Source organism: Ammospiza caudacuta, chromosome Z (genome assembly GCF_027887145.1).
Source record: "Ammospiza caudacuta isolate bAmmCau1 chromosome Z, bAmmCau1.pri, whole genome shotgun sequence".
Taxonomy (NCBI): Eukaryota; Metazoa; Chordata; class Aves; order Passeriformes; family Passerellidae; genus Ammospiza; species Ammospiza caudacuta.
In genome coordinates, this window is record NC_080632.1 from 71,566,083 (window position 1) to 71,578,797 (window position 12,715).

Sequence of the window (12,715 nt, forward strand, 5' to 3'; positions counted from 1 at the left end):
AACACAGCTGTTTCACTCAGGTACCCCTCAGTGGTGAGCAGAGACGAATTGGTAGCAGAGAGTTCTTGGCATGTCTGTGGTTAGATGCCACAGGCAATTACATTTATTCACCTGACATATTTTAAATATAAGAAAATAATTTAGACTGAAGTTTCATACTGTTCCAGCCTTAGTCAAATGATCTGGCATAATGGTCAGGTTTCTTTTCCACTGATCAGAGGATGCCTGAAAGATGTTTTGGGAAGTCCCTTTGTGACGTTTCCCCTTACCCATGGTATCCTTTAGTATATTAAGGATACCTTATAAATACTTCAATAAGATCAATAATTTATTGTGCTGGAATATCATAAATGTTTAATCCATTGCTGAACTTTGAATCAATAGATTAGTCACTCACCTACCCTGAGTTTTGTTCAGAATAAAGATTAACAAACAAAAGCAAAGTTAAAAAAATCATTTTTAACTCAAAGTTCCTTTTTGCAGCAAATAATATATAATTGAAATAGTCTTCCTGATTCTCCTTCTAGCCGTTCCCTATGAATACTTCTCAAGTCTCTGTATTCATCATGTCACACCCATATTCTCTCTGCTAAAATGAAGACAAAGAGGTCTCATCTAGGCAAGGTCTGTTCATTGATTTCCTGTGTGTCTTGCACTGAGCCCAAGTGACTAAAGACAGGCCAAGGATTCAGTTTCTTCTTCTGTACTGCACTTTTGCAGAGTGCATGAGGTACAGGGCCACAATCATCTTTTCCCTATTTTACAACTCATTTGCACAGAATAATGTGATCAGCAGACTACAGCAACAGTGAAGTCTCCACATGGGTGCGTCTGCTGCAAGTATGTATTTGCTTTATGCTCCTCTTAAAGGGTCAGGTGGGTGACTGAACATGTGGATATACTATGAAGATGTGTTTATTCACTGTAAACTACTTGTTATTTACTGCTCTTAACTTTATAACAGATACATGAGAGTGATAGGCCCACATTTCTTTACACCTAGATGCTAAGAAACAGGCTTATAGCAGCTACTCACAAAAACACATTTGAATACTGCTCTTGTCAGTGCTCCTCAGCACCAAGAAATTTACCACAATTTATGTATGGAGGTGAGAGTCATTAATCCTGAATATTAAACACAGAGAAGTAGAAGGGCATTAAAGTCTAACAGCCAGGGATATTTTCTGTTTGTGTCCCAATCAAGGCCTTAGTTGCTGAAATTCAGGTCAGTCATAAAACTCAGCATTCTGGAAGCCATAACTAGGAGCATCCTTAACCCCATTCAGTGCATTATTGTTTAGATATTAGAGCTCCCGAGTAAATGGTTTTATTTCAGAACACAGCTAAGTCCTTTAAAAGGTGTTTCTGTTGTTGTTTTTTTCATTTTGCCTCAATATTCCACAATGAATAGGAAGTTTGGGCTTCCAGAGCATCACTGAGTTAGTCTGAGAACTTTTCAGCAGCAGCACAGCTAGTTCTGTTGGCCTCTGGGATCACATTAATTCATCTGTAGTATGTGTACTTAGTCTTTTCTCAATGGCAGGAAATAACACAATAATAATCATATCACTAAAAATACAGTCATTAGCACAGAAAAGTCTGAAGATCCATGTCCTAGTGCCCCTGGCCCAACTTATCCTTCCTGGTGGGAGACAACTCTCACAGCACCTCACACACCAGCAACCAGGTTCCCCTTCAGCTCGTCTGGAAAACGGAATTGGGAGACACTGCTAGTGGTGTCTAGGAAGTGCTGACCCTTTCCATAAGAAGAGGTTCTCTCTTTCTCCCAGGAATTTGGAAATCCTCCATACCACCACCACTGCCACCACATATGGGCCCTGGCAAGGTCTAGTTCTAGCAGACAGGATTTCTGAGCTCCTGTCACTTTGGTCCTGTTCCTCTGTGCTCACTGTAACCACCAAGCATGTGCAAAATCTAATTTTATATGTCTGTCAATCAAAGACATTAAAACATTTTTCTACCAGTGTTTCAGGGCAGAGAACAGTAATCCTAGAACAACTACCATGGGGGCAGCATTTTCACACACCGTGTAGGATCCAGCAGGGTGTGCTGAGGAAGGTGTTTCTACACAGCTCTGTCTAATTTCCACACCAGTTCTCTGTGAACTGGGGTAAGTCTCTCTAGAGCATGTGGACTTCACTCAGGATGAAATTGGAAGAGCCTGTATTCATTCCAGAAAGACTGAAAATTCCTGTTCTTTAATTATGAAACACATAAGCATAGTATAGGGTTGTTAACATATATTAATGACAAAATGAACAACCCAAAACTTTCCCCTGATAGTTCATTATCAGCAAACAGTCCTCAATTACATAAAACAAAATCTGGCCCAACAATAACAACAAAAACCAGATTAATAAAATCTCCATGTAAAAACTATGAAAACATCAATCCCTCCAAATGATGCAGTTGTACTGTACTTCACAATGAGGTTGAGCTGCTGTCAAGCTTACCTTGCATGACTCATGGTGAATCATGGACAAAATCATGTATTAGCGAAAGAGATGCCGCCCACACAGTGCAGTGTATTGAGTTGTTCCCACCCTACTGCATTCCACTCCAAGAAAAACATTTGTTCACATTTGGCACTGCAATTATTCTGTTAACACAGTTACATAGGTTATTTCTGAATCTTTCTAATGGGGAAGCTTTTCAGTTTGTTAATACTGAGGTATAATTAGCAGTCAGGAACATCAGGTCAAACCTAATCCCTAGCCATCTCAGAGAAATTCCCCATCTGTGGCATGGGGGAGGGAAGGAGGTACTATTATATGATAGAACTAATTCAAAAATAATTGTAATGAGACAAAATTACCACATTGTTATCAAGAAGAAAGCAGTAACAAACAGGAAATCAGAATTCACAAGCTAAAGCATAAGTCCGGATATTGAAAGAGCATTATTATAAAAACACCCGCAACTCACTGATTTCATTGAGAATTAAGTCTGTCTCAGAATTTGTACATTTGTAAAATTGTGAAAGATTTGAACTCTGTAAAATAATCCCTTTCATTAAAGCACGACATTGCTCATTTGTTAAAGGAGGCAGCATTCATTTTCATTCTGCTGCAAAATTCCTGAGCACCAGGGGACAGCAGAGACAAAGCCTTGGGAAAAGCTACAGTAAACTCTGTAGCTCCAGGCAGCAGTTTTACCAGAACAGCCTCAGTAAGTAGAGAGAAGCAAACAAATTACTACCTTCTTCGGCTGTAGTGTTCCCAAAGCATTCCGATCACATTCAAATTTCCCCCCCCAAAACCCAATCAATGATATGGATCAAAGGATCACTTTGATTTTGTGGAATTCAGATAATGATATCTTCTGTGGGTGTCGTGTAACTTCTGCTACTGTGGTTATATTCAGTAAGTCTCATAACCATAAAAACCCTTCTCCTCTGCTTAATAGCCACTTTGTCTTATTCTTTTTTTGTAAAAGTCTTGATGAACTTTCAAGGTGTTTTATGGGCTCTGTGAGAGCCAACAGGAGGTACATTTAAATTTTTAATAGGTTATGTTTTATCAATATTTATGGGAAATAAATTAAAAATCTTCAGCCATTAAAACTAAAGGAAATAGGTTAACTTGGTCAAAGAAAGCTTTAGTTTTTGAGGCAGTCACAGCAGCTTAGTTTTAGTGCAGTATACTTCTGTCCTGAATTTTTGTTGTATGTATTGAAAATGTGCACAGCAACATCTGTATGTTGTCAGATTCAACAATATAAGGGTTCACAACATAAGGGTTCACAAGGAAAGTAATAATACTAGACTAATAATACTTTGCATAAATGAAATTAATAAATAAACAATGAAATGAAAGGAAATGAAATGAAATTAAATGAAATTAAATTAAATTAAATTAAATTAAATTAAATGATGAAATGAAAGAGAAGAAGCCATATGGACCAAGCCCAGTCCTAATAATTTACAAATATCTGCACTGACTGAAAAAAGTTTATCATTACAAATTACTATTTCACAGGAAAAAGACCTATATGAATAGCTCCACATGAGGCTGGAAAAGGGAAGAAAAGGTTAAATTGTGATTCTTATTTTTAAATATGTGAGAAGTGCATCACCAGTTCCTGCAGGGCTGTAGAAAGTGATCAGATAGCTCACCTGAAGCCAAAGAGTTAAGTATGTGCTGCGCATCCTGTTGAATTGGAGAGCACAGATACAGAGACAAGAAGGACCTTTTTATATTCCAGACATGTAGTATTACATGTCTGGAATCTAATTGTTCCCTTGGTTTTCCACCATTTAAGTTGTAGATGAGGACAATGCTATCTTCACGGATGGTGAGGGTTTGCTTCAAGTAACACAAAAGCACAAGGGTGCCTTCATCTACTTGTAGGAAAGCATTATAGAAGCACGGAAACAGATGCATTGTTATGCAGTCCCTCCATACTTAGATTTGTCTCAATTCTTGCAGATATTTCCTGTGCAGGGTGCTGCGTCCACAAACTAAACAGTAAGAACTTGCAAAAGGCACAGTGAGATGAAATCCAGGCTTAGTCTACTGTTCACTAAATAAGTGCTTCAGAACAAACATTTAATATGTCACATTACACTTCAAATACAAAGGAACTTCTTTTAAGCACTAACTTAGTGCTTAACTCAGTGATTGTAGTTTAGTTCTTCCATTTCTCTGCAGCTGATAATGAAAGTTAAGGGTAAGCAAACAAAATATTGCCTTCTTTTGACTGTTAGGTTTGCACTCTTAGCTGGGGACTTCTTATATATGTGTTTATTTAGCTCAGTGTAGCTTCTCAGTGGGTCTGATTTGCTAAAAAATGGTAACTGTGAGATCAAGCCCAGCAAAGGCAATGCATGAGCAGTCTGGAACTTCACTATGGAAGAAGTTAAAATCATGTACATGAATATTGCAATTGAAGGCCTTTCTGCTGCAGTGAGCTTTACTAGTAAGTCCTCTTGCATCCATGTAAGCTTCACTGTGGGATCGTAGCCTGGGACAGGTCCAGTGATTAACCTGTAAAGTGCCACTGTCTCCTTTGCTTCTAGTTCAGTGACTATCAACTCATCTTTTCCCTTGTTGTTCTCTCTCGATCTCAGCTTTATGAACTTATCTTTGTTTAAAACCAAAATTTACCTGTTTTCTGTCTGCATCTGTTTATTGTATAGAAGTATACCACATAAAGTTGTTGTCAGGTAAAAGTGTTTCTGTCCACACAGCAAAAATTAAAAATAAATCACACTTATTTTTTGCCAGGAATCACCCTCTCAAGCTGAGGGTTGAGGCTAAAGCTATAGCTTTCCATTTTCAAAGTATGAAAGAGAAGCCTCCCTGCAAAAAGGTAATTTGAAAGCAAAGCATTTTATGCCTAGCTGTGGTCACCTGGTTTTGTCTAGAGATCAAGAATAGTTTCCTATTGACATTTCAAAAAATTGTGTAATTCTTCTTTCACAAGAAAGAAAAGTAAAAATATCTTTCTTGTAGGCAATGCTTGGACGGGGCAATGGAGAGTCCTCAAGAAAGAAGGAGGATGAGGAAGTTCAGAGCAGGCACAGAATGATCCCTATTGGAAGAAAGATCTACGAGTTCTACAATGCTCCCATCGTGAAGTTCTGGTTTTACACTGTAAGAAATCTTTCCTCTTATATTAATAATGTTTGTACAAATACTGAAATTGGACTAAAGTAATCTTTTGTGTTTCATTGATGTCTACATTTATATGTATTGGAGGGCTTACAGAAATAGTTTAATAAAAATATCTGGTAGAAGTCTGCTAGCATTGCAAGACTTTTAAAGATTACCATTTTGTTCAGGAAGTTAATGGCTAAAATTTGAATTATTGTGTATGTTTTTCTTTCAATAAAATGGTAAGGGGCAGTTTGCTGTAGTGCTCCCAAGGAATTCCCAATAGGAAAATTCAAAATAGGATTGCTTCCAATAATAAGCCCAGTGGGAGGTTGGTCTGAGTCAGAATATGAATTATCTAATAACTGATGAAAAAAAGAGGTAGAGCATTTCTTTCCTTGGAACATTTTTATTTGTTTTTCTGTTTTGATGAGTCTGTGGAGTGTCTCTCAGAGAAAATGTGCAGGTAAGTACCCACAAGATATCAAAAACATGATTGACAACCAATGTACATTTTTCAGGGACAAATTAGTTAAGTCAGGATATTCACTGTGTTTGAAATAAATTAAGCTTCCAGAAGGAGCAGAAAAAAATTATATCATGGATTTCAACTACAGTAAAACAGTACCAAAAACTTCACAGGGTTTTCTCACAACTAAATTAATAAAGTTATATTAAAGTTACTATGTGGATAAAAAGCTTTTTGACAATTAGTCCTCAAGAGTAGATATTAATTATTCATTATCAAGCTGGAAGCCAAGATTAAAGTTTTCTTCTATATCAAGTGCTATCTGATATTTTTATTCAAAACTTGGATGATGGAGTAGAGATTGGTTATTATTTTAGTTATTATTTAGTTATTATTAATTATTTTGCAAATTACACTAGAATGTAGAAGAATAAAACTAAAAACATCACAGAAAGCGATCTTTTCAGTTTTCTTAGCGGGAATATTCCATCCCAATTCAGCTTCTGCATCATGTGACAAGTGTGGACTGCTTTGAAACACCCCAAAAAAGGAGAATGTTTCAAGTTTGTAAAGCTATACTTAAGGGGAGAGATTAAGGAAGCAAGAATGTTTTCTCTGTTAAAAGAAAAAAAGGTCTGCAGAAGGAATGTAATCATTTTTGAATATGTGTAAGTACCTCAAAATTCTTGCTGAATAGGACAAAAAATAACACCCAGACAGTTCTAGGTAAGAAGTTAGGAAACAGTTTTTAACTGCTCCAAGAAGTGCTGTCATGAACTGTATGAGGACATGCTAGATTTTCCATTATTAGTGATTTGTAAACTATCTCAATCAAGACATGTGTTCATAATGGTACACTAGAATTAATCATGCCTCAACCCAATGGAATTGGCTAGATAGTTTCAGGTGGTTTTTCCCAGTCATATTTTCCATCATTCTGCTGAAAGCACAGCAAATCACAAAGAATGGATCCTTCTGCAAGTGACTTCTTATAAGAAAAATTGCCTTGCAGATGTTGGGAACAACTCACATCAATCAAGTCTTAACTGTGGTGGACACTGTAGACTAGCAGAGTGTAACAACTTGGAGTAATTTATTGCTCAACTCAGTGGCCACTGAACATTAATCAAGCCCACAAGTCCAGAAACTACTCATCAGTAGCCTAGTCTCATTATCAATTGCAGTGTGTATTATGCACAAACAGAAAAGTCTTTACACTGCAAATGGAAAGAAGCATCCTGTTAGTTCAATTTTTAAATGGGAGAGAGAAATCAATATTGGATTTCCATTTAGGCTTGTTCCTACAGTTTGATGTCCTGAGGCAGGTCTCAATCAAGGTCATTTATTAAAACTGGATCTTGGATACACTGAACCTGGAGAGCAAGTTAAGGTGGATTCTGGCTGCCATACTTGACCTGTTGTGTATATTGAGAACTCCTGGAGAGTCAAAGCAAAACAAGTTTCAGAGAAGGATTAAAATTGTACAGCCTATCACATTTTGCAAATACATGGGCACAGATATTATTTATGGATTTCAAAAGAAATTGTTTAAATTTTACATTCTGTAGTCCAAAATGCATGTAAAGGTCCTATGGCTATTGTACGCCACTTAAAACAATTTGAATATTCTGCATTTACGTATCTCTATTACTATATAGCTGTATTCATTCTTCAAATACACAAGAGCAAGTTAAATGAGATATTTGAGTAAGAAACATTTGGCTCAGCAGACACTAGGCAACTTTTTCTCAAAAAAAAGTCCCAAAACAAACCAATCAAAAAAACCCCAAAAAACAACACAAACAAACCAACAGCTCCCCACCAACTTCAGTCTTTCTCTTTAGATATGAAGCAATTTCAAAAGTCAACTGCTTTGTTGTGTTTTGTGGCTGTTGCATTGGAAACCATGATGCAAATGTTTCATCCCACAGATTGCTTGAGCAGAAGAGGATGATCTTCTCCTAATGTTGACTACTCCCACTGTCCTAATATCAACAAATGCTTGCAGCAATGTTAAAATAGTAACATAAAAAATTGAGTTTTATTGGAAATTTCCAGGTATCCTGGTGGTGATGAGCTCACATGGCATTGGATTTCTACAATTTTTATAAGTTTAACAAATTAGCATAACTAACAAATATTGTCCAATTAGAAGAGTAGTTGGTTAGGTTATTTTCTCTGGACACCGCCCCACTGGAATTGATCTAGGACTTCTTTGCCCCATTTCATATTGTGTCTCCTCAGATTCTGATCAGAAAACAGAAGCCTGCTCCTTGTCAGACTTCTTTTTCTTAAGAATAAGACAGAATAAGAAAATAAACAGTATTTCAAGTATGTGTTAGAAGGTTAACTTACTACTCTAAAATCTAAGAGAAATGGTAGCAAAAATACTAGGAACTATATAACTATGTAATAGTAGTCTAAAAAGCTACAAATATATGAAAATACATAAAAAGCAAAATATTTAGGCATCACTACTACTAGCATTAACTGAGATACTAGCAGGAAGTAAGAGTTTATGATCATTTAATTATTGCAATCAATCAGAAAAGAGGAGGGTGATCTCCTTCGTGAAGCATTAACCTATTGGTACAATTCCAGGTGTGTCCTCTACCACTATGAGTATTCCAGTATTTTCTGTGGAATGGGACTGCATCCATAAAAGGTCCAGGTGCAATCCACACTTGAAACTTTTTAATAGCACTTCCTTCCTTAGCTTCTTCAGTCCTCAATGGTGACAGTGGCAGCTCCTAGCTCTTTGTCAAGCCAGGCAAAAGCAAGAGAAGACAGGGTTCAGCTACTTCTGTAGTGGCACTTTTAAAGAATCTTGAGTACCAGCTCAAGCAGCTACACTGAAGTTTGACCACAGTCTTGGATCAATGTCACCTCCGGGAAGGTGAGAGCAAGTTAGAAGTGTGGGGAGAAAGGAGACTATCATTCACCCTGTCACGCGAGGGCTAATTTCTTGGGTCAAAGTGGAGACATTTCAGTATAAGTTTACTCACAAATCAAGATTCCTTTCTCTTTTGTCAAGCAAAAATATTTTGCAATTTTTACGAAGTTTGAATTGACATAAAGAAACCCGCCAAAACCAAAACCAAAAAAGCCAGCATTTCAAAAGAAAACCTGGAAGAAGCAAAACCCCCTAGTTACAGTTAGATTCTTGCAGTTACTTTTGTGTAACCTCTGTGCCCTCATTCTTTTGCCGTACTGACTGCAAGTGCTCACCAAAGGCTGCTGAAGCAGATCAAAGTAGATTTCCTGACAATTAGTAATCAATAAGGTTTAAGAAAAGTGTTAAGTAACAGTATCACCTGGCTTCTTGCTCTGTATTAGAAAGTGCTATTTCCACTAGGGAGGTGTGTATCCAGTTCTGCCTGCCCAGACAGAGGTTCTCCTGACTCCAGTGACACCCTATGTGTTGGTCTACATTGCTCTCCTTTTTCTTTAGGAGGTGTAAGGGAAGAGCAGCCTCCAATGACTGTGCATTGCAATCCATCATCCCTCACAAACTGAAAGAAAAATGAGATCATTTCCTCCTCTGTTTTATGCAGACAAGAAGTAGTGCTTCAACTGTCTGCTTCCTCTAAACTGATAGTTATGGCCCACAGAACAAATTCTCTTGAGTGTCCTCAGCCAGCAACTGGAACAAAGGCCAGAATCCTGTGGCTTTTACAAAGAGTGGAAGTGATGTTCTCTAACAAATAAAATAGAGCTATAAACTCTGTTCTGTGGTGTGCAGAGTATTGAAATAATCCTACCCAAAAGTCTCAATGCCCTTTGTGGCTGTTTCAGCTTACATGTGAGCCCATGTGCGCAATAGTGAGTAACATACAACTGAGATAAAAACTGAATTCAAATATAGATTTGTCTGTTACAGCTTTCTATCACAGTGACTAAATGTTCATGCACAGAGCTGAGTCATCTTTTCTCTGACTTATATTTAGCCTTAAGATGCATTTTCTTATAGGGCTGCTGTTTGAAAGGCAAAGTAGACAGGAGGCTGGATTCTGGCCTCTACAAACCAGAGTGGAATCCTTGCTATAGCCCATGCTCCAGAATGACTCTAGGGTTTCTCAGAACTTTAGGAACTTGATGATTCAATTTGCCTGACATTGTCTTTTTTGACAGACCATTTAATTACATTCAGCATGCAGAAAAACAAAGAAAAATAAAATAAAACAGAATTCATTTTTCCTCTGGATCAAAAATTAGCCTGGAAGGTGAATTTATTAGGAAGGAAAAGAAAAACATTCACACTTAAAAATTTGCAAAAAGATATAAGGCAAATAAATGCATGGCTTTGGGCAGCTCCTTGCTGCAGCATGTTAGTAGGAGTAGCAGTGTCTTGGGGAGGAAACATACTTTAGGTTAGGTCAGTACTACACTGGGTAAGAAGACCTCTAATAATGCCTAAAATCTGGACTCAGAATGCCAGACAGCTCAGATTAGGTGAAGGGGAGGGGGGGAACATGAAGAAGGGGAGTTAGAGGACTAAAGGCCTTTAGAAGCAGATGAGGGAGAAATCTCTCATAGCTTACTTAACTTAGTAGTTGACACAGTGGTATTAGGATTGCCATCACTGTGGGATGATCTAAGGGAACTGCATTAATAAAGTCTTTTTGAGGAGATAGCTGGACATATGTGCATGTGTTTTGCAGATGCCATACAGTATGTGACTTAATATGAGCTTTCTCAGGCAACCGGGACAGTCTCATTGTTCTTTTGTCTGTGAAATCCTGGTTACAGTAGAATCAGGAATATCATATCATATCCTAGCTCAGTTGTGTAGATAGTGACAATTGATACTCATATTTTTCCTTTACAGCTGGCATACATAGGCTACTTGATGCTGTTCAACTACATTGTGTTGGTGAAGATGGATCGCTGGCCATCTATTCAGGAATGGATTGTCATCTCATACATTTTCACTCTGGGAATAGAGAAGATGAGAGAGGTAAAGTCTCCCCAGCCAAGAAATAGTAAAAAAGGAATAAGCATGGGATTTGAGTGGTTTTTTTTCATTTTAATATCTTTCTTTATTATTTCTCTCAGGGTTCATTTTTATGAATGAGCATATCATAAAATTGCCCTTTTTTTCAGAAAGGCAAATGGATTGTTTAAAAAAAACAGGAAAAAATATCTATCTTCTTTAAAATTAGTGGTTTCTTGTTCTTTCTTCCTTTCTTTCTTTCTTTCTTTCTTTCTTTCTTTCTTTCTTTCTTTCTTTCTTTCTTTCTTTCTTTCTTTCTTTTCCTTCCTTCCTTCCTTCCTTCCGACACTTCCTTCCTTCCTTCCGACACTTCCTTCCTTCCTTCCGACACTTCCTTCCTTCCTTCCTTCCTTCCTTCCTTCCTTCCTTCCTTCCGACACTTCCTTCCTTCCGACACTTCCTTCCGACACTTCCTTCCGACACTTCCTTCCTTCCTTCCTTCCTTCCTTCCTTCCTTCCTTCCTTCCTTCCTTCCTTCCTTCCTTCCTTCCTTCCGACACTTCCTTCCGACACTTCCTTCCGACACTTCCTTCCGACACTTCCTTCCGACACTTCCTTCCTTCCTTCCGACACTTCCTTCCTTCCTTCCGACACTTCCTTCCTTCCTTCCGACACTTCCTTCCTTCCTTCCGACACTTCCTTCCTTCCTTCCTTCCTTCCTTCCTTCCTTCCTTCCTTCCTTCCTTCCGACACTTCCTTCCGACACTTCCTTCCGACACTTCCTTCCGACACTTCCTTCCTTCCTTCCTTCCTTCCTTCCTTCCTTCCTTCCTTCCTTCCGACACTTCCTTCCTTCCTTCCTTCCTTCCGACACTTCCTTCCGACACTTCCTTCCGACACTTCCTTCCGACACTTCCTTCCTTCCTTCCTTCCTTCCTTCCTTCCTTCCTTCCTTCCTTCCTTCCTTCCTTCCGACACTTCCGACACTTCCTTCCTTCCTTCCGACACTTCCTTCCGACACTTCCTTCCTTCCTTCCTTCCTTCCTTCCTTCCTTCCTTCCTTCCTTCCTTCCGACACTTCCTTCCGACACTTCCTTCCGACACTTCCTTCCGACACTTCCTTCCGACACTTCCTTCCAACACTGTTTTCCTTCCGACACTTACTTCCTTCCTTCCTTCCTTCCTTCCTTCCTTCCGACACTTCCTTCCTTCCTTCCCACACTTCCTTCCCACACTTCCTTCCCACACTTCCTTCCTTCCTTCCTTCCTTCCTTCCTTCCTTCCTTCCTTCCTTCCTTCCTTCCTTCCTTCCTTCCTTCCTTCCGACACTTCCTTCCTTCCTTCCGACACTTCCTTCCGACACTTCCTTCCGACACTTCCGACACTTCCTTCCGACACTTCCTTCCGACACTTCCTTCCGACACTTCCTTCCGACACTTCCTTCCTTCCGACACTTCCTTCCGACACTTCCTTCCGACACTTCCTTCCGACACTTCCTTCCTTCCTTCCTTCCGACACTTCCTTCCAACACTTCCTTCCGACACTTCCTTCCGACACTTCCTTCCGACACTTCCTTCCCACACTTCCTTCCTTCCTTCCTTCCTTCCTTCCTTCCTTCCTTCCTTCCGACACTTCCTTCCGACACTTCCTTCCGACACTTCCTTCCGACACTTCCTTCCGACACTTCCGACACTTCCT

The 12,715-nt window shown here is 38.9% G+C and overlaps 1 protein-coding gene across 1 annotated transcript in view; it reads left to right on the forward strand.

Annotated features, from left to right (window-relative positions):
• The window catches only part of TRPM3 (transient receptor potential cation channel subfamily M member 3), a 409,030-nt gene that overhangs the window by 367,291 nt on the left and 29,024 nt on the right, over nucleotides 1-12,715 (forward strand). Inside the window, exons 19-20 of the mRNA XM_058824044.1 lie at nucleotides 5,475-5,615; nucleotides 10,913-11,041. Of these exons, the coding sequence (XP_058680027.1) occupies nucleotides 5,475-5,615; nucleotides 10,913-11,041 (270 nt within the window). The remainder of the gene's footprint in view (nucleotides 1-5,474; nucleotides 5,616-10,912; nucleotides 11,042-12,715) is intronic.